Consider the following 22,592-nt stretch of genomic DNA (forward strand, 5'->3'; position numbering starts at 1 on the left):
ACAGACATGTAATGATATACAATTATGTTAGAGAGCATTGCTGTCCACATAAACTGTGTCCATGTAAACTGTCGGGTTTGAAACGGAGAAATCCAAACCAATTAAAACCTCAAGTCTTCCCCACTGATACTTGATCTAACTTCAAAAACAAACTGATACAGCTTGCCTCTCTCGTGTGCTCAATTCCCACAGCCATTGAGACATCCAGCAGCGGGGACGTCTCCGAGCTCTGAACTGTAGAGGGGCCCAGTTCCCGGTGGACTGTGGGACTAAGCTTTCATGTCTATCTGTCCTGGGAGCGTGTTTCCCCTGGATGAGATTTTCAATGAAAACAGTCTGTAAGTGATTGCTTCCAAAAAGCTATCAGAGATGATATATAAACGTATTTTTACTGAAGACCTTGTAGAAAGCATTTGCCCAAGTAATAGCAAGTGATTTCATTGGCTGAATGTTTATCTAACCGACCTCAGCTAACTAATGTATATACCACAAGACTCAAAGGAAGGCTGAGAGCCTATAAATCCAGTCCAATATCAGGGCAGTTCAGTATTATTTCAAATACTGGGTGTCTGAATTTGTTGGACAACAACCCCAACACTCACATTTTCACAATAAATATTTCTGCAAATGGGTGAAGAAGAGAAAAAACATTATGACATCTCAGCATGAGCTCAAAATGAGTGTAAAGACGTCAAAAAAAAACTGAACAGGCGTAAATGGTAGCAAATAAAAGCAGACGTGCTTGCAAGGTCAGTGTTTTCAGTGCAAAAGGAAATCACGTTAAATGGGCCCGTGAAGCTATGCGCGGTTAAACACTTGCATAACAGCACCCCCTGGTGGCTAACGCGCGTAAACAAATGCAGTAACCGATTATAACCACATTAACCACATTTTGTAAACGAAAGTGAAAATCTTGGCCGGTGTTCTCCGCATCTGCACACTGACTACAAACTCTAGTGCCCTGAAAACACTTGTCAAGTCCGTGTTACTTGGTGATGAAGTTGTGAGTGAGGTAATAACCGTGTAATTCAGTCAAACTGGTGATACGCACAAAACAACATAAGCAGCTGCGCTATTAAGTTTAAAAACTGACGCTGAAGTCCTCGATTGACTCCTTGAAATGATTAAATATTTTACCACTATTAAAAGTCTGACCATTTCAAAGAACATTCAATCTTGGGAATTAGATATTTGTATTGCTCCTGTGTCTTCTTCAGGGTCTATATTTAGTTGTCATGTGTCGTGGTGGTCAGCTGGGATCCCGCAGCAGGACACGCCTCTGGGCTGGATGGATTGCGCTGTGCGTAAAGTCCGACCTGCAGGGGATCCGAACTTTTTTTTTTTTAAAAAAGGTTTTTTGTTTTTTTTTAATTCGACATTATTGATTCGCTCTTACGTTCTTAAATGCAGCGATGACTCGAGAGGAAGATCTCATTCGGATTGCAAAGAAACTGGACAAGATGGTGTCTAGAAATAACACGGTGAGACTGTATTTTGACACCCACAGGTGGCGCGTCGTGCTGCTACCTCGTGCAGTGCAGCAGGCCCGTCAATGTCTGCTTGGAAAGTGACATGTTTTCCTTTGGGTTTACGTTGAAGGTTTCTGTTTGAATCGGTGTTTTAGTTTCTGGAGCGTATGCACGTTTGTAATAAGAACCCGACTGCTGTAACAGATGATCAACAGGTGTTTGGCGCAGTTTTACAGAGCGACCAGCGCCATATGGACTCACTTTTGTCCGCTTGTTGACAACTTTTTGCAAATCCCTTTCTGCTCTCCAAATCGATCCGTGACTCACGCTGCAGAAAAGTAAACACCGCGGCCTGTGAGCAAGGTCGTGTGTTGTGACTGACTGCAAACAGGACGCGGACATGGCGCTCTCGCACAGTTTGAGCCACAGCGAGCGAGACAGTGAAGCAGCCAGTGAACGCTGTGAAGACTACGAGTTCCAGCGTGTGATCAGATTAAAACAAGCAGTCACAGACATGCTTATTTAACGCCTGATATGATATACTTTGAAATTATGGAATGATTTTGCTCTAAAATGCGCACGAAAACTCCAAATTTGCAGATGTTGTTGTATTTGCGGATTTAATGTTTACTAATCGCGTGCATGTACTTCATTTTGCACATTCCTGAATGAACACATTTCAGATTTGTAGGTTACACGTGTAAACGGTGCTGGCTGTGTTGTGTGTGCAGGAGGGAGCCATAGACCTGCTGAGGGAACTGAAAGGTTTCAATATGACACTCAAACTTCTCCAGGTAGGCTCCGCTATGTTTTATTGCATTCATGCACAGCTTCAGTTCATATCAGAGTACGCTTAAACTATCGGTTTTCATTGGGAACAATGAAGGAATAATTAAAATAACTCTGTTCCCCCAACGGCAATAGTGTACGATTAATAAAACTCTTGTTACTGTGTTTGTGTTTGATTCAAGGAAACAAGGATTGGCATGTCTGTGAACGGTATCAGGAAGCACTGTGCGGATGAGGAAGTGATTGCCTTGGCGAAGGTCCTCATTAAAGACTGGAAAAGACTTCTGGGTACTTGAACTGACACGTGATTTACATACATGCATAATTTAAGAGCAGTTAAATGGTGGTTTGCATTAAATACATGTCAAGTGAACTGACTGATCTGCTGATGCGATTCATTCAAATGCTCACGCAGACTCTGGCCATTCTCACTCTGAGAAGTCATCAGAAATGAAGAACGGTTTGGACTCCAGCAAAACAGCAGCGCCTGCAAATGGCTCGCCTTCTGAGAAACAGAGCAGGTCAGTACTTCCTTCAGCAAGTCAACGTGATGTTCAACACAGAAGCAGAGACGTTATGAAAGAAAGTTCTGGTTAACGTCCCTGCTGTCAGACACAGAGCAGTGAGTGAGACCGAACTGCATCTAAAGATTTCATGAATTTATGGATGCATGCGCAGTGAGTGAAATGGTGAGATGTCTCTCATATATGCAGCGATGCACCACACAAGATCTGCAGCATTTGTGCAAGTTGAGAGAAGCTCCAGTCCTGGTGTTAAAAACAGCTCTGTCAGCTCATAAAATGAAAAGATGACAGAAGGTGTCAGGGGTCATCACTGACCACGTCGTCATTTTGAATACGAGCAGCTTTCTACCCACTAACAGCTGGACGTGGTATAGCTTTACAAGGAGGTCAGGAGGCTAATCTGTCCACACAAAGACAACATTCAGCATCAAGGACGATTCTTTATGGTTAGAATCAAAATAAAAATGATAAAAGAAGCATGAAAGGCTCAGCACTCGTGATGAGGGCCACTGCTGCACTCAGTTGCATTACAACAGCAGACCTGATGTACGTGAAACTGGTCAGTGTTTGCTGGCTCTTGAACAGCGGCAAAAAAAGATTCTTCCTTTGTTTCTGTTAGTCACAGGAGACCGGACGTCAACTCGAAACAGGACTCGGATCCTGACAAAAAACACTCCAATAGAAACAAAAAAGAAAAACATAATGACGAGTCTAAAAACAAAAAAAGACACGCCGATGACCCCAGAGATGAGAAGCACCCGGAGGAGCCTCAAAATGAGAAACATCCCCAAGAAATCAGTAAAGAGAAGCATTTAGAAGAATCCAAAAAACAAAGAGCAGCAGAGGATGCCCAGCTGGAAATAGACAAGAAACAGAAACATGTGCAAGACCTGCAGGGTGAGAAACACAAGCCAGAAGCAAGGAAAGAAAGACCGTCGGAAGAACGGAAAAAGATGAGACACGTGGAAGAAGTCAAAAAAGAGAAACACCCTGAAGAACCCAGGAAGCACAGCTACACGGACGACATTAAGAGGGAGAAGCACAGGGAAGAGAACAGACATGAGAGGCTGATAAACACGCCGCAGCGAGAGAAACCGCCGAGTGAACTCCAGAGAGAGAAACCTGCTGATGTCCACAAACCGGTGTTTGAAAGGTGAGAGGAAAGTGCCTCAAAAATCTGGTGATTACACATCAGAAACAACCGGGCAGAATTTCACACTGAATTATTTATTTCAGGAGAGGAGTGTTGGACAGCAGTATTCTGTATCCCACCCGGTTCCCCTCTCCTCCTCGACCCCCTCGGCCTCCTCTCCAGATCAAACGCCCCTCTTTGGACCTGAAAAAGGACAGGTCAGGCTGCTGCACTGAACCTGAGCCGGAGAGCCTGACAGACTGCATGACATGACCGTTTCTGAGTCATTCGTTCAGTCACTCATATGCACTGACATTTGCTCCTGTAGTTTTATAACAGGACTCGCGGCCTAACAGGAAACCCGCTGTGCATGGTGCATGCTGTGATGGGTCAGTCATATGTGTCGTGATCGAAAAGATTTGGTATTTAGCTTCAATTGCATTCGGTATAATCGGGGACTTTTGAGTTGTAGCGCTCTGACCTGTACTGTTTCTGACCTTTGTCCAGGAAGGACGGTAAAGATTCTTCCTCCCATCATCCTCGTCCTCATGCTTCCCCACTTTCTTCTCCTCCTCCTCCTCCTCCAGCCAAGAGACCATCACTGGAAGCAAAGAAAGAGAGGTCTGGCATGCTTTGGAGCATGTTTGTGAAATGATTTTTTGAGTGAGTGTAGAGCAAAGAAGTGTGAGATTTTTAAGGCAAAACTCAAAGTAACGCTGATTTTCACATCAGGAAATTTCCACTGGACCCAAATGCTCCTATAGCTCCTCTTCCTCTTCACCTTCATCCTCCTCCACCAAGGTCAGCGCCTGCATGCAAACTGAGTGGTCTCACGTGAATTAATATTAACTCTCATCGTGAAGTGATTCAGCTCAGCTCAAAGGTGTATTTTCATTTAGAAAAGAGCCTCCTGACCCCAATGCTCCTCTTCCTCCACTCCCTCTTCACCTTCACCCTCCGCCTCCGCTGAAGCGGCCCTCACTGGATGGGAAAAAGGAAAGGTCTGGGTCAGATGACACGCATCTCGCTGCAGACTGCATGTAGTCACTGCCTTGGTTATTTAGAAGAAATAACCTGTGATTTCATTTGGCATTTTCTTCTCTGCTTTGAACCCTTGCGCCGTCTGCCGCAGCAGGAAGGAGTCATCAGACTCTAAACCTCCTTCACAGAAGAAGAAGATGTCAGACCATCTGAAGAAAGACAGGTCTGGGATGTGGGAATTATTCTGTCTTTCACTGAGCCTTGAAAAATTACTTTGCTGTTGTCTCTGGAGGATCAATCACCCCAGACTTTAATCTCTGCTTTTCTTCTATTTTACACAAAATCTTGACACAGTGTGGTGTCAGGATGTGACAGTAATGCTGTGTGGCGCTGCTATAGAGTTGTATCAGTGATTATTTTTTTCAAATCTTTTTTGCATGGCTACAATACCAAATAATAACACTTGGGACTATTTTAGATTCAGATAAGACTTGAATATCAGCTTAAAATATCCCGATACATTATTATGTGAAGTCTGGACTTTCACATCCTTATTTCAAGCTGGTGTTGAGTAACTCACTGTAAAACGAGGCTAGCAGCAGATATTTTATTGGTACAAAACTGTTTTTCTTTTTGCAGGAAGGACTCATCTGATAACAAAGTGTCTAAAAAGAACTCAGATGAAGCCAAAAGAGAAAGGTTGGAGGGTTATGAGTGTGAATACCTGTTAAGGTGTGGTTGTTAGAAATGCTGGTTGCGTGGTTCGATTTGAGCTTTTTCGAAAAGCTCCTCATCGGTTTTCGGTGCATGAGAAACTTTAACCATCATGCTGTTATCATACTTTAACTGTCCTGTAAGTGGATTTGTTTGAGAATCAAACAAATGTTTCCTTTTGCTAGGAGTGAATCATCAGACTCTAAGCCGCCTCCACCCAAAAAGCCAAGTGTGGATGTCAAAAAAGAAAAACACAGGTGTGCAGGAGCAGGGATATAAATTCTGCTGTACTTTGCTCTCGGTTTTACACTGCTTTGTTGTTGTTGTTGTTTTTAATCCATCTCAGTTTGTGTGTGTTTTATTTTTTTAAACATGATATCAGTGTCGTAACTCTGCTCCTCTTTTGGTGCAGGAAGGACTCCTGTGACTCAAAGCTTGGCCAACCTGTGAAACGTCATTCAGCCGACTGCATACCTGACAGGTAGGACTGGTATTCACATTGAATCTCACTCATGCTTGAAAATGAACCCAAAATAAACAATGCCGAGGAAACCGTCACTACTCTAAGTGTCTCATTGCTGACTGTAGGCGAGAATCCACTGATTCTAAGAAAAGCAGCTCACCACCAGCAAAGAAGCTAACAGCTGAAAGGTAAACAACACAGAAATACATTTGCTAAACAGCTGCTCAGTGCTTTCACAGGTTTGTTTCATTGGAAAACATGATGCTGATGATATTGACCTTGTTTCCTAGGAGACAATCTCAGGGCTCCAAGTCCTCTCAGCCTGCACCTCCACAGAGGAAACCCTCTACTGACAGCATTGAAAGGTATTTTAATGTTTTTTTTTTGTGTCCAAGTCAATATGCTGATGAGCCTGATGATTATTCTATATTCAGTTCAGTTGAAGTGCACTCTTCTTTGGAGGACCATTTTCTGAAATGCAAACTTGATGGCAATGATTTAAAGAATTTTCACAAGAGTGTGCAGTTTCCCTTCAGCTCTGTGGAGCATTTTAGAATCGTTCAGGTCAGATTCTTTTTGGCTTGATGTTTTTGGTTTAAGCCAAATCAGGGTGTCAGCACAGTTTTGTTTTATATTATTTGGAAAGACATTACATGTAATAGAATTCCTAACTGACCCACCTCTCCTTCCTGAGGTCACATGTAACTCACTTTTTGGTTGTTGTTACGTGTCCTTTTTCTTTAGAAAGGGGAAAATCGATACCCCTAAATCTCCCACCACACCGACCAGCCCCATGTCTCCCAGCTTCAGTTCTGCTGGGGGTCCACTGTCCCCTCATTTGGCTACCGGGGACTCTGTCAGAGACAAGTGCATTGAGATGCTGGCAGCTGCCCTTCGCACAGACAGTAAGGCAACAGCTGCATATTATCACTAAGAACTAATGTGCTCTAAATGTTCTGCTAAAGTCATACGGACTGCATAGTGGCACTTCGCAGCAATATACTACATAAGGAACACATACAAAGATAACTTTAGGGTGCAGATTAACATGAAATGTTTTTCTTGTCTTCACAGATGACTACAAAGATTTTGGAACTAACTGTGAAAGCATGGCTGTGGAGATCGAAGATCATATCCTTAATTTGATTTTAATTAAATGTCATTATGAATAGTTTAAATAAATTGGAGTTAATTCAGTGATGACCCAAAGCTAAGTCTCCCAGGTGACATTATGGTCATGATCAGATTTCCCTTGACTGCACAATCGCACATATCTACCAGGAGATAAAGGCCACGGATATGAAATATAAAAACAGAGTCCGCAGCCGCATCAGCAACTTGAAAGACCCAAAGAACCCCGGGCTTCGCAGAAACGTTCTCGCAGGATCCATCAAATTAAGTCGCATCGCCTCCATGTCTGCTGAGGTATGGAACACTGCAACTGCATACTAAGCCATCAATAAACTCAATAAACTCCTTTCATGAGTTTTCTTTTCACATCTTTGTCATCATGTAGGAAATGGCCAGTGACGAGCTGAAGCAGCTGAGGAACGTTCTCACCCAGGAGGCCATCAGGGAGCACCAAATGGCCAAAACCGGTGGCACCACCACCGACCTGCTGCAGTGCGGCAAGTGCAAGAAGAAGAATTGCACCTACAACCAGGTAAACAAACACAAAGCAAAACTAAGCGTTAGAGAAAGAAAAAGCATGTACTGTGTGCTGTGTGATTCCCTGGACTATTTCACTGGTAAAGGGTGCCACAATAGAATAGAATAGACTTTGCATCCAGCTGTTTGTGTGGAGTCCTTTACCATTACTCACCATATTACAGACCCAGTCTTCACGTGTATGTGCTGATATAAGAAGCCAGTGGAAAGAGTGTTTTTCTCTCTGTTTGTTTGAGAGCAGAAGGGAAACGATAAATATCAAGTTCAGGACTGAATTAGGGCCGTGTTATTAAATCTGCTTTGATGATAACATAACTGCTGAATGGATTTTTTGCTCATTGAAAGGAGCAATTAAGCAATTAGGAGCTGGTGATTGTGTTTCACTTTTCTTCCTTTCTTCTCCACATTGTGCTAGCACTTTGCACTATAATATGCTGTGTGTGTGTGTGTTTTAGGTGCAGACACGCAGTGCTGATGAGCCAATGACCACATTTGTTCTGTGTAATGAGTGTGGTAACCGCTGGAAGGTAAGTCTGTCCCTTGTCTTGAGTGCAGTAACTCATGTGTTTTGTTTTGGTTTCTAACGATTAAAAAAAAAACAAAAAAAACTTTTCTAATACTTGTGTATTTTTCCTTTCAGTTCTGCTAATGCCTTCCAGGTGAAACCACATTTTTTTTCTGAGCAAACTGAACTACATATATTCTATAATGAAAGAGGGAAGAGGGAGATTATAAATTATTGCAGCTAGTGATTTAAACATAATAATAGTGACTTTACAATTTTTACTTGAAATTTTGAGATTTGTAAGCCTGTGCTATTAATTAGGATTTGCTTTGTATGGAACTGAAGACTGAAGCATGAACGTTACTTTGACGACTGTTGGAACAATGAGTGATGATCATGGTGCTGATAAAGAGACTATCCAGTCAGTATATGCTATGCCATGTTACAGCTGTTCACTTTGTATATATCTAATTCCAATAAAACAGCGGAGCTCACCAGTATGATGGCTTTTTAAACTCACGTTTAATAAAAAATTTTGACGATCAGTCTTATTTGGAGTCACTTCCCACATTATCACCATCATCACTATTAGTTTTTATTGTTTTATTTGATTTGGGCACAGTGGTAGAGATTTACAACAGTTTTTACATTCTCATCACTACGATTTACCTGAACACATAAAGGGAAGGACTGTGGGGAAATGAAAATGAAAACTGCATTTACAGTTTGCATCACATGCGCAAACCTGCTAAAACTAATGAAATCCAGGAGCGACTTTGAATCTAATTTAAATAGAAATCCATAATTCATTTCACGGATAAATGTTTATTCAGAGCAAAATGTTTTAGATGAAAACGTTCTGACTGTGGTTGGATCGTGTGAACTCTTCCTGTTGCACCACTGAAAATGTACAGTAGATGGCAACAACTCATTACATCTCAAAACACAGGCGACGTCAGTCCCCCACAGTTGTATTTTTCTCTCCTCAGGTTACTGAACACAAATTAGATCCTTGCTCGTTAGTGCCAATCCAACAGGCTGGTGAAGCCAAAGGGACGTGCTGTTTAAGATTAACATGACAACATCAAAGCTGTTTGACCACATGACCAACAAAACAAACCATTTTCCCAAATGGTGCTGAATTTGATATCCTTATGAGAAATATGTTTTTGCAAATTATATTCTACCAGTTTTGTGTTTCTAAAGAAGTTATACGTTATACTGCATACAGCACGCTGAATATATTAGTATGTGGTGTTAATGTGAGAAATATGGTCTCTGTATCAGCCGAAATGACAGAAAAGAGAAGCAGCAGCCCTCTGGCTTAGTATCCACCATCTGGTTTCCTTTGAGTTGAAACCATGTTCATTTACTTCTTCTGCATCATTTCCACCATTGAAAGTCCTCTGTTGATGTGCGGGCAGAGCTCAGAAAGCATCAACACTGATTGGTGCGTTGGTGTTATGATCATCATCTCTTTCAGTTGGAAATCTAAAAGCAAGCAAGAAAATCTCTCTTGAAGTTCACCTTTAACATAAAAGACACATATAAAGAGGAATATATATATGAATATAAAGACAAAATCAATAAAGAAAACTCCACTCAATTAGCTGGCATTGCTTCTTGGGAATTCACGCACAAGAATGTGAAATAAATAATCTGCGCAAAGCGCCGGATTTCTTTCTGTAGTAATTTGTTAATGGATTCTGCAACATAATTCCCCTACATTTTCACTTAGTGGCAGCTGCTCTGCTCTGTGACCTGCATGTCCCACAACAGTTGGTCTACAGTAACACTGTTTCCATACTATGCCCCAAATTAACATGTTCTCAAATAAAGTCTTTCATTTCTTCTCATTATTAGCATTTCTGATACTATTGTACAGTGTTATTCACTCTTCCAAAACTGATATGCTTTACATGCTATGTATGAGTATGCTTTGATGCCAGTACTGGGCTTTGTATCTTGGTGGCCATTGATCCGATGGGGTTTAAGCAACGAGAGATGGCATTTAAAGGACCAAAAGTGCCTCAACCTTTAATTTACAAACAGTTATAGAAACAAAACCAAGTCTGTATGTTTTTTTTTCTGATGTAACCTTTAAGAGAAATCTCTATATGTGGCATGACATGCTATGTCAAGTAAATCAAAGACACACATTGATGTAAACTCAGTATAGATATTACATTCTCTCTTGAGAAGATGTATGCCAATCCATCACTGACAGCCACAACCATCAGTGACAGCGACATGCAGGAATCATCCAATCAAATAACGCCATCTGCTTCAAAACAACCAGACCTCAGGAGTTAAAGCGACTGTCAGTCAGGATGGATTTACTTCATTGCACAGCAAAACGTTTGAACATAATTACATCTCCGTCAGAGGGAAAAACGGGCGTCGCTGGAATGTTTCAACATTAGCACTGCGCTCAGTGGTGTGTCCACGACAGGTTAAATGCTGCCTAATTCAGTCTGCTTTGAGAAAAACTTCAAGCTGAACTTACACAGCAGAGACACTGATTGTTAATGCCTCTTGTAATTATGTGCCTCACACAGCTCATACTGAAAGCTGTTTCTCTGTAGTGTTGTGATGAGTGTGTCACCTCTCAGCCTCCTGTTGTTTCTGCATGCAGCCTCTCTATAAATGGAAATAACTGAGACTTGGTAGGCACGCAGTGTCCCCTGTATAACGTCATCCATTGGGCAATTAAATGTAGAAAACACAGCAGTATAAAGGTCTGCCTGGTACCTGAGATTTACTCTTTTAATAACAGTGGTTCACCTATGGAACTCGTCTGCAGTTCCTCATATTCATACCTAAACAAGTTCCCTAAACCTGAACAGACTTAAGAAGAACAAAAATAAGCAGTCCAATAATTTGGTTTCACACAGGGCACAAGCATTTGCGCATTTATGTAATGTTTACCAGTTTAGCATGTTAGCATGCTAACGTGCTTGGTGGGAACGTCAAACGAGAGCCATGCTGCTTGCGTAGCTAGAAAAAGGACAAACTTTGGACCAATGTCCCAGTATGTTTCAGAGACTATTACTGTAAAGTCAAGTGAACCAATAGGAGGGCAGTGTGTGAAAACAGGTGATCAAATGTAATTAATGAGAAATGAGGTGCAACTCCTGCATCTGAAAAATTGAGAATATTTTAACTTTTATGCACAAAAACTGGTAGAACAGAGACAGGAGTGCACATCATGCTTATCATATTACAGGAGAACAGTTGTTCTGCTGGTGACACGTTTCTAGTGATGTGTTTCTGTGTGTTATTATTGTGGAGCAGAAGTAAACCTGCAAGACTCAGCTCTACATAAAGTGAGCAAAATGACAAGGCTCACTGGGGATCAGTGTTTTCGAGAAAAATAACAAGCGATGTATAAAATTTCAGTATTGGAACAAAATCCACTGCATTCTTTTGAAATAAAGATCTTGGTTATGTGATTTCCTTTTTGCCTCAGTGATGTATCTTTAAAGCTGTAGTGTCATGCCAACCTGCTGAAAACATTATCTCCCTGTGAAACTTTTCAATTTTGAGCATCTGCAGCCTCTAAAGCATCTTAATTGTCTTCGGCCTTTGAAACTGTGCCATCCCTGCACTCCAAGCAACCTGCTGGAGTCTTTCAACCTCTGTTACTGTCTCATCTTTGGAAAAGCTTCTGACTCCAAAATTAAACTCTCTGAAACTCCATTACTGTTCAAAAAGTCTTTTTTTGAAGTCTTGCTCCTAGATCTGTCCTAAAAAAGACCTGCTCGTGTCTTTGGGGTGTTTCTCGTCAGCTTCTCAAGCAGTATTTTATTGCAGCAGTAGAAATCAAAACATTTCAATGAAGCTTAATGTTTAAAGAGCTCTATATAAACTTTGGGCAAAAAAATGATGCCACCAGTCAAGTTCATAGCTTTATTTATTGTGTGTTTACTCTCTTTTTGGCAATTGAAACACAATCAAAATATGAGCGTTACTCAACCAGAGTTAAGGTGCGTTAAAGTGCAACACAAAGACACTGAAATGATTTATGATGTGCTATTTATTTATTTCATTTTTTAAAAATCATGGTTATCGTCAATACTGGGATATTTCGATCGTCAGTACTGGGATATCTCAACAGCTATAGTTGAGACTTTTCAAATTGCAAAGACAAAGTGCTGAGAAAGAGGGAAAGATGATCTATAATCTATAACTTCTGTGGAGCCGACTGCCTCGTTCTCAGTCTCCTTCCTTTTCCTCTCAAATAAGCAAACACCGTTTCACTGCTTTCGCTCATGAGTGGTAGAAAGGAAATGCATTTGATGTTGAGAGCTGAAAATAATAGCCTGTTTACTGTAGAGGTTATTTGCCAGGACTTTGTCCTGTAAGTCTTGAGACCTGACCAGACTCTTTACAGGAGGTTGGTGAAACATGATGTCTGTTTGTTCCTGTCCTCACAGTCCTCTTTGGCAGGCTTTGTAAATCTTTACGAGAGAAACTGATGGTGGACAGAAGATGCCTGACATTTTGAAACAAACTTTGAGGACCTGCAACTTGTCAGATGTTCGGAACAAGTGATGTTTGTGAGGTGAGGGAGCCAGGAGAGTTCAAATAGTACCAGATATAATATGCATGACTGCGTAATGCTGGGTGAAATGACCTGGACCAGACGTGGGCACAGTGGTTAACTAGAGAGCATGTGAGGACAAGCTGCGGGACTCCATTTAGATTTTCCAAGGTTGTTTCGGGACTTAACCTTCAGCTGGCTTTTACTTCAGGGCTGCCTTACGTGATAGAGTAACTTCAGCCAAATAACTGATAATGCCATCACCCGAAGCAGCAGACATTCAGCCATATTAGCCTTGTATGTGTAGTTTTAAACACTGGACCCAACAAATTAAAATTTTGCAGCTTGCAAAACACATTTGTCATCTGTCTGCGTTTTCATGACTGCAGGTAGGATGAGGAGAAAACTCATTTTCACATCATCAAAAAAAGATTGGAGGCTCCAGGCAAGCTGTCTGTAGCAGTGCCAGATGAAAATGTGCAACCTGCAAAACTTACATTTGTGAACAGAGAGCGAGTGAGGACTTAAAGCAGAGAGAGACAACCAGCCACTGTCTGAAGAGAACATATAAAGAAGCAAAGCATTCGCCAGGCTTGCAGGAAAGCAAGGAGACAGTGAAACAGACAAAACGTTTAACTCAAATCAATAAAATCTGACGTGTGTCACAGGAGGCAGTAAGCTAATAATCGGAATGAAAGAAGCAATGTACAGCAGTGTATGAACGACAAAACTATCGGTCTACAGCCAAAAATGTAAATGTCACTGGCAAAAAGTCCAACAGTTCATAGGATGCATTCAACCATGAATATCTGTAAAAAAAAAATATTCAGTCTAAACCAGAGTGTTGGACCAACCAACTGGCAGAGTACACCTAAAAATCAAATGTGAAACTATTAAATAAGTAATAAACTTAGATTGGTCCGCCAGAGTGAAGTCATCTTTTCCAGGTGCAGCTGTTTAGTTCAAACTAGCAAATAAAAACAACCTTCAAATTAGTATGAAAATGATCCTGTATGATGCAGAAAAAGGCCATGTCCCTTTCAGATAGTCCTTATCAACGCCATTATCATAAGTAACAAGCTTGAAGCCATTCACATGAAAATTTTGCACGTCCATTATTTCCTGCTGGAAATTATTCACTAAGCCTCTGGTACCTCTTTAGAGAGTGAGAAACTGACATCCAAAGCTGCTGTGGGAGCTGGAGGAATGGCACAAGGTCAGTGAAAACCTGATGTTTACAATATTAAAAAGTATGAGAGAGCACACAGTGTTGCACCTCTGTCTCAGGAACATCTGTCTCAGAAGAGTCTGCTTCTGAATCTGTACAAGTGTCAACAGTTCACAAGTGTTCAACAGAAAGCACACATTGAAACTACATGATGTTTTCCTTGGTGCTCTGCTCCTTTTTATCTTGTTCTTGAAGAAATTAAAAACCCACACAGGCACAGGGAGAACTTGCAAACTGCACACAGAAGGACCCAGACCGGGACTCGCACATGAACCCATCTTGCTGTTAGGTGACAGTGCTAACCACTGCACCACCGTGCTGCCCACTGCAACACCCTCGATAAAATACGCCCGTAGGTGACTGGCATAACAAAACTGATTTCTCCAGAATATCAATCCCCAAATGTAATGTTTTTTTCTGTCCTCAGGAGCCAAATTATCAGAAACCCTACAAAGACATTGTCTCTCCTTCTTTTGACAGCCCCCAGAGGACAAAACAAAGTTAATCCCTCAATGTAATGTGGTTTTTTAATGGTAAAAGAGCTAACCTGTTATCACATATGTGCAGGTGATGCCACCAATATTTCGAGAGAAGTCCTCTTGGCAAAAGCAGCAGTGATACAACCTTGTTTACAGCTCCATCCCCACAATCAGATGATGTGTCCTGCCTGTATTGAGCAGAGCTGTGATCTGTTTGGAGGTCGATCACAGCCCGGTGGCACCAGGAAAAACACTGTTCTTCACTGTCCTCCAGCAGGGAAACCACAGCCAGCGTGAGAGGAGGCAGCTGTAGTTTTCATGCTCACTTCTGCTGTTTGGCTGATGAATCTCATTGTGATGTCTGGCTAACACTCTGTCTCTCAGCAAGGATCTAATGAGGGCTTTGGTTTGCAGCCGGCCTTCTCATATTGAATGCTTTGCCTTCAGCCTTAGTGTTTGAAGGAAAACAGGAAGCATAGATTGCAATTAGCCGCTCTGTTGCCAGCTTTTAAAACTGGCGTCATCCAACAATTTTTTTCTATTCGAGAATCTCCTCATCAACCCATTTTACAATACAAATGATTTTAATTGATCTACTGATAACAGTTTAGCACTAGCAGTAATTGTACTACTGTTGTTCTACAGTGTAGGTGTTATTAATTTCTTTCAGCAAATGTACATGTTGTGCTGCTGGCATTGCTAAAATAAAATATTGATTTAATGTTTTCACTTTTCTGTATCATGCCAGTGTTTTCTGCTGCAGCACAGCACAGTTTCTTTGCACTCATCTTCAAAGTTTCAGCTTCTCATCTCATGTTTATCACCCTGAAAGCTTCCATGAGTCACTGATGCACAGAAACATAATCATATTTTTCCCTTCCTCCTCTCCAGAGTTTAACTTAGCCACGTGTCACTCCACTACTGACAGTTAACAAACCAAATCTTGAAGACCCTTTGGTCACAGTCCTTCTCTGATTTGGAGACTGATTTCTCTCAAACCAGCAATCCTCTTCACAGTGATTTTAGAAAGTGTCTGAATTATTGAAGTGGGCTAATGCTGTATTGGTGCTGAGCACTTAAGATGTAGAAAGAAATGGACTGCTCCCAAGTATGTGCAACAGTACCTGTCAGTGCACTACCTGTTAGTGCATGGGCATTGAGCCAAGTGATAGGCCTTTAAGTTATTGCCTGGTCACTCTTAATAGGGAGACATTGTCAAAGCTGAATGGCGCCATGGCCTTTAGACAGCCTCAAATGTCAGTGGTGCTCAGATGCTACTAACTCAAGTGCTATCATCCAGTGACAATCTAAAACAGCGAGGAAATGAAGGCTTCTGCACGTAAAGCGAAGGCCCGAGTGAATCCTTCTCTCCTCCTTCTTTATCCTTTTCTTTTCTATCCTCCTGCTTGACCCCACTTTCAAACACCCTCCTGGCTTGTTAAGGTCACTGCCTCCCCCTCAGCTCATTAACTCAGTTTCAGTCAGTGACAGGAGTGAGAGGTGACTGAATTTCCGCTCTGTGCTCCTCTTTTTTACACTTGGGAAATGTGTGATACGTATAGTGGAGCTGCTGTAACACCCTGCCAGGCTTTCTTTCTGTCCTTATAAATTCTGTGTGTGGACAGTGTAACCATATCACAATCGATGCACATGGCTGGAAACAGTTAGCCTTTTTCTGCCGGAAGGTAAAATGCAAACTGTTCAGCGCATAATTCTATAATGTTGTTTTTACATTTGGTTTAGCAATCATTAAAAAACAAGATATGAAGTGCTTTTAGTGGACTTTATGGTATATAGCAATTTCCACATTTGTTTATGCTAAGCTAACCAGCTGCTGGGAGTAGCATCATATTTACCATAAGCCAGTTGTCTTTTCTTATGATGGTGAGAAAGTCAGATGAATGCAGACAGAAAATAAATCAAATTCAATATGACGTCAGCTGCCACTCTTTTCAATTTATCGATTTATTAGAAGTGTGCTTCTGGGCTACAGACAGCTTTTATTTCATTTCATCAGAAAGCTCTCAGGTGTGCTTCAGCTAAGTTCACCATGCGTTGTCCTCGCTGGCTGGAAGGTGATGTAAACATCTGTCCTTCACATGGCATCATGAAAGCAGCAGACGTCCCCGATGTCAGCTAAAGGCAGAGTTCTAAAGGTGGTCTCCTCTGCCCCTTCAGGGATGATTCAAATGGAAATTCAACTGCTGTTACATTTTACCAACTTAAATTTTTTTGTCACATTGATTGCTGATATCTTGTCGCTAACACTTTCTCGTCTCTAAACACATTTTCTCTCAATCGTCTGTCAAAATCCGCTCTCAAATTCATCTCTAATTGCATTTTTTCACCTTTTCAAACCTTCTTTTTATTTACTTTTATTTTTGTCCATCTTTCTGTTATTCAGTCGGCCTCCTGTCCTCTTAGTTGAGTAGCTCTTGCAGTGGATGCCATCATTGATCTGTTGGACATGACATAACCTACAGCTGTACGTATGTACAGTATCCTAACTGCTGCAGACCTTGACCTCAGCTTGTATCCTAACAGACTCCTGTATACACAAAAAGAAAAGCTATTAAAAGTTGGTGCACTGGCATCAGGGGATTTTTCAGATGCAAGTCAAATCCATTTTCACTCTTGTAGCAGGTTTCTTTTTAGCGAGTCACAGGGAACACCAATGATCATCTGCCACTCCAACGGTCATGTGTATAATTAGATGTGAGCACTGCCTCTTTGCAGTGTTACATAAGCCTTTTTGCCCCTCTTGTTTTCTCATGCGAGTCGCATTTTTTTAAACTGTGTGTTTAGGTAATAACCGTGTTTGTACATTTTCACAAGTGTGAGTCTCTCTGTGAGAGTGGATTCATCTGTGTGTGTGTGTCTGCGAATGAGCAGCCAGCACTGCTCCACTCTGGCATGTTGTACTCTCTTCCGTCTCATTTCACACCTTTTTGACACCCACCCCCATATTGAACCTTGACTATGAATTAGTGCAGATATCCAGTGACCCTGAAGAAGATTGCGCGGTGACAATGAGGACAGTTACTGTGAGTGAGATGAAACTCTATGTGTGCATGTACTGTAAAACCTGTGATTCAAAGGAAAACAAATGAAAAAATTAAATAAATATTTTTGTTTTCTTTGTCATTCTGTATGTAAGCACCTGCACAATCTACATGCCCCATGTCACAGATTCATACCCTGCTGAAAATTAATATAATGTATGAACACTAAATAAGTTCAAAGACCTTTAACCCGTTAGACAGCCAGTTCAAAGCAGTGCTGCTCTGTTGACAGTCCACAATTTCTGTGTGCGCTCCAACCAGGTCCAATGAGAAAAACAAGTCACAAGTATAATTTTTTTTTTTCACTCCATGTATTCACTGACACTAACCCTCATTTAAATCAATACAACAAACAGATTGAATCTAAATATTTATCTTGCTGCATGACCATTCTTTTCACGTTGTTAGTATTAATGACTGGCACAGGGAGCAGACAGTAAGACAAGACATGATTTGGCTTCATATGGGTCAAGGACAGAAGCTCATTACCCCCAGCAGATGACTAACACTGCCCTTTCAAAAGCACAGCCGCCTTAGACCTTGACGTGAAGAGGAACCTTTGAATAAACAGACGTCAGTATTTCCAAACCTTCCAAGTCTGTAAACTATCTCCGCCTCCTCTGTTTCATTTTGTTGCCTTTATTCTGTCATCACTGACATCACTGCCCCTTGAACAGACACAATGAATAAGACACATTAATCCCACCTCTGTCTTATTTCTAAAGGGAATCTAATGTTGTTTTGTACAGGTACAAACATTTCCAGTGGAATGCATGTCTGTCTCTGTCTTGTCAAATCCAAACTGTGCTTGCTGCATCTGCCAGATGGAAATCGGAAAACTAATCAAGTCCCAGACTCAGTCAAATTGCTGTTGCATAACTAATTGTCAGCTGAATCTGCTGAGCCTCTGCCCTTTATTGCCACTGCGAAGGAAAAGGAGATGAAAACAACATTTGGAGAGGGGCACTGTGAGATTTTCTTTTAGCCGCTGTAGCTGCTGAGTGTAAATACCTGTCAGTCACAGCTATCATGCATGAGGAGGTCACATGTTTCAAATGATTAGTACTTCAAACAGGGTAAAGCCTCACAGTTTACGTTAGGAATGATTTATTACCTCGTTAATGATGTTAAGAAAAAGAAAGCTCTAAATGCATTTGACAAGCAACAGTAACTTTGCAATCAGAGGCGCTGACACTATGTGTATTGTCTGAAGTGATAAACCTTTGGTGTGACTAATTAATTTCTTGTGATTCATTCAACCAACTCAAAAAGAATTCTGAATTTATAAGCTATTAATTTTGATTTATTCCACAAGGTGTTTACATTAAAGTGGCAGGATATCAGTCAGAATCCTGCTCTGTGTATTCATCCTGTATGTGGTTGTAAAGAAGAAGATCACAAAGTGCAGGAAGAAGCCTAAGCCTCTCAGAGGACGGTGCAGCAGTACACACATAACTATGGTCCAATTTCCTCTATGCCATTGCTCACTTGTGCTGACAACTCAGTAGTTTACAGACTCATAAAGACCTAAGTACCTAATTTTCGTAGTTGTCCATTTTTTCTATCCAAACCTTCTACTGTCCAATTAGAATCACGTAGGTGTTATCCAGAGAAAATAAGGACCAAATAAGGGACCATCCCTGCCCCTCCAGTATCTCAAAACACAGCTCTGAACTTCTAAACGAGACATGTATATGCATCTAATTTGCAACAGCGAATACGTTTTTAAGGGGCACTTAATACCAAATGTGTTCCATATTCTAATGAGGAAACATCACTACCTCTGGCAAGTCACCAAAATGTTAATGCGGAATGAATGAACATAATTAAGAAAACAATGTGAGATGAGATAAAGTTCATTAACGTAAACATTTATACTCCTTCTCTCCCATCAAATACAGACCACCATCCCCTGAGCAAAAATGTAAATATTAATAATAATTAAAAAAAATACATAACTGTCTTCTTTTTCTGACCCCCTTCTTTCAATAATAATTTTCATAGCTCCTCACTACAATCATCATACCAACAGTGTATTTATTATTAACAGCCATGATTTAAACACTAACACGATGTTTTGTTTGTGTGTTTCTCTATCGCTGTTGTGAGACAGATTTGCAGGCCACAGCATGACTTGTTCTGTTCTGCACCACGACTGCATAACACCACAGCAGGGCATCTGTGGCTTCTGCACAAATTAATAACACATAAACGTACAGGCTGCGCCAACAGTTTTTATAAAGGAAAGAAAGAATTTTTTGTTGCTGTTGCTGGCATGTGAGAAAAATAAATAAATAAATAAAACAACATTTCAAAGACGTCGTTCTTGTACATTGTTGTGCCTCGGTGACCATGGCAGTTAATGGCTGTGCTGTGGTGACACTGCCTGCACACACACACACACACACACACACACACACACAGACACACACGCATGGACACGCACGCACATTTTTCATTTGTCGCAAAGATAAACCCTGTTAGGTTTAACCAAATTTCAAACAAGAGTCCAAAATTAATCAGACTGCTGGCTGCATAATCTCTTAGTGCTGTGAAGGAGAGGGAGCCTGCTGTTGTCTCCTGCTCCAGTCTCACTCTCCTGTCTTAAAGCACTTCATCATCGCCACCGTTGCCAACTGCTTGTTCATAGGAATGTTATGTCTTTGTATATTAAAGCCTATATTAAAGAGTCAAGAGTTGTTGTGATTTGACGCTATATGAGTTGAATTGAACTGAATTGTATTAACTGGATCTACAGACATGTCTTGTGCAGTCATGAACAATGTGACCTGTAAACAGTATGGATGTCCTGTCCCCTGAGGGTTGCTGAGCAAAAAAAAACTGACCACTAAAACCTGGAAACGTGGTGTCAGGTTGTCAGATTTAATTTTATGGTTTCTTGGTGCCACAGTGACATTTCTTGACTGTTTTTCAGTATGTGCAAATTCAGTGCCATAGAGAACGACATCAATAAAAGTGAACACTCAAACGGCTATTGACCAACCACATGTCAATGCTCAAACAATGACATCTCGAATGGCAAAATTATATGACCACATCGCATAGAAATTGTTCAAACTAGCACAGAAACTAAAAATAGTCTTTGCCTGTCCAGGCATCAGAAGATAACACAAATTCACACCTAAAGGTTGAACATACCAGCCTGATATGCTATGCAGGACTTGGTATATGACTGCTAGAAAGCAATGCAAAGTGACAGCAAGCAGAAGCTCTGACAGCTGCACAACAAGTAACTTCAAACAGCTTCAGCGTATGTCTTCTTGTAGTTCTTTCTCCTTCTCTCGCTCTGTATGTACATAAAAATAACCTGGAGAAATAAAATGTCATCTCATAATAGGGTACTTTTTACTTTTTCCTCTGACCTTTCAGACTTTAAGAAGTATACCACCTCATATCACAAGTGTTGTTGTGCATGAATATTGCAGTCTGATAGCGGATATAAAACAAATCCACTCATTCCTCAACAGTAGCAATACAAACATAAAAGACTGCAAGTGCAACAGTTGTGACACTTTAATAGATGCAACCTGATATGTCAGTGTATTAAATATTATTTGTTTAGATTTAATCAATCAGCAGCTGACAGGACTCCACTTTGGGTGATCATTTAAAAATCAAACATGCATCATCATAACTCCATCCTTACGCCAAGCCCAACATAAAGCCCACTTTAAATTGTCTGCACTCTGTATCCCCTGACAGTGAATGTGATGGGACCTGGGAGGCAGTATAATGCTTCCCATGGTTTCCACTGGGCTGATGAATAATGTGAGTAATCATGCTGTCTGTACAGACTAATCATGAGTGATTCTCCCCGAGAGGAGAAGAGAAAACATAAACACAGCAGCAGCAGCAGCAGCAGCAGCAGTAATGTTGGTGTTGGCTGCTGTATGTCCAGACCCTCGTCTCTCTCTTTTACAACACATTTCCACACCATCTAAACTGTGTCCAGAGAAAGATGTGGCCCATCATATACACTCAGCCTGCTGCTATTAAAGAGAGTACGAGCCTCGCACTCATACATTAGGAGACAGATAGCCCTCTAATCAAACTCATTAGCAGGTGTAATATACTGTTTTCCCACCCAGCAGGAACTAAAATGAAACTTGTTGACTTTACATCCTGAAATGTCATGTAAGCCTTTTCATATTGTTGTGAAGATTGAGTGTTGTGATCAGGGCTTCAGTGTCGGAGTTGTGTAGGTATACAGGCTAGATTTCTGTCCAGAACGAAATTTACAGTCGAGCCCCCTGGACGTGTCGCGAGCCGAATCCAATGAAACTGGAGATAGATAGATAGATAGATATAGATAGAAAGATAGATATACTTTATTGATTCCAGACTGGCAAATTGCAGTGCAGCAGCAGCATTACACACAATAAGCTATAAAAAATATGTTAAAAATAGCAACATACAAAGCAATATAAAAAAGTGTATATACAACAAATGAGCAGTGTAATGTTGTGCAAAATAAAGTAGAATGTAAGGTGCAGTGAATCGAGTGTGTAAAACATATAAAGTGTGTAGTGACTGTTATGTTATGACCAGAGTTTAGCTGTTATTGTGCAGTGTGATGGCATGTGGCAGGGAAGATTTCCTGTATCTGTCCCTTTGACAGCGGCACTGTAGCATCCTGTGGGAGAAGGTGCTCCGCTGTCTGTCAGCTGTGTGATGGAGAGGGTGTTGATCATTGACCATGATGGATAACGGTTTGTTCAGCGTCCTCCTCTCCACCACGGTCTCAAAAGACTCCAGCCTGAGTACAGAGCCAGCCTTCTGGGAGGGGAGATGTCTGTTTGATAACCCCTGTGACCTCTCTGAGAAAGGGATTCTGCTTAAAGATCTATTGCTTAAATGTATTTTATATTAGATCCTGATGTTTTGGTAAACACCTACCAGACTTTCTGAAAAGCTCACATCTACTTCTTAACTTCACTTTAAACTGCATTCATCTGGAGACAAAATGAAGGAACTCAGGTTGAAATAACTTTCTTGCCACTGTATTATTTTTTCA

At 41.1% G+C, this 22,592-nt stretch overlaps 1 protein-coding gene across 8 annotated transcripts; it reads left to right on the forward strand.

Annotated features, from left to right (window-relative positions):
* Positions 1-1,272: 1,272 nt before the first annotated feature.
* Positions 1,273-8,790, forward strand: tcea3 (transcription elongation factor A (SII), 3). Of its 8 annotated transcripts, none has more exons than XM_046400278.1 (21): positions 1,273-1,481; positions 2,201-2,263; positions 2,441-2,546; positions 2,674-2,779; positions 3,402-3,935; positions 4,019-4,132; positions 4,422-4,535; positions 4,647-4,715; positions 4,814-4,915; positions 5,047-5,118; positions 5,535-5,594; positions 5,795-5,866; positions 6,022-6,090; positions 6,198-6,260; positions 6,363-6,437; positions 6,817-6,977; positions 7,147-7,203; positions 7,343-7,497; positions 7,589-7,735; positions 8,196-8,267; positions 8,381-8,790. In XM_046400278.1, exons 1-21 carry the CDS (start codon positions 1,413-1,415, stop codon positions 8,387-8,389), a joined length of 2,289 nt encoding a protein of 762 aa, XP_046256234.1. In that variant the 5' UTR covers positions 1,273-1,412; the 3' UTR covers positions 8,390-8,790. The 8 variants fall into 8 exon arrangements, with proteins under 8 accessions (XP_046256234.1, XP_046256235.1, XP_046256236.1 ...); XM_046400279.1 differs by having other exon boundaries at positions 5,050-5,118; XM_046400280.1 differs by lacking the exon at positions 5,535-5,594.
* Positions 8,791-22,592: the final 13,802 nt, after the last annotated feature.

This window comes from Scatophagus argus, chromosome 9 (genome assembly GCF_020382885.2).
Source record: "Scatophagus argus isolate fScaArg1 chromosome 9, fScaArg1.pri, whole genome shotgun sequence".
NCBI lineage: Eukaryota > Metazoa > Chordata > Actinopteri > Scatophagidae > Scatophagus > Scatophagus argus.

Coding starts and splice junctions, on each gene's coding strand:
- tcea3 (XM_046400278.1), top strand. CDS start 1,413: ATGACTCGAGAGGAAGATCTCATTCGGATTGCAAAGAAACTGGACAAG. Junction 4,536..4,646: donor CTGGAAGCAAAGAAAGAGAG/GTCTGGCATGCT, acceptor TTTTCACATCAG/GAAATTTCCACTGGACCCAA. Junction 6,438..6,816: donor TCTACTGACAGCATTGAAAG/GTATTTTAATGT, acceptor CTTTTTCTTTAG/AAAGGGGAAAATCGATACCC.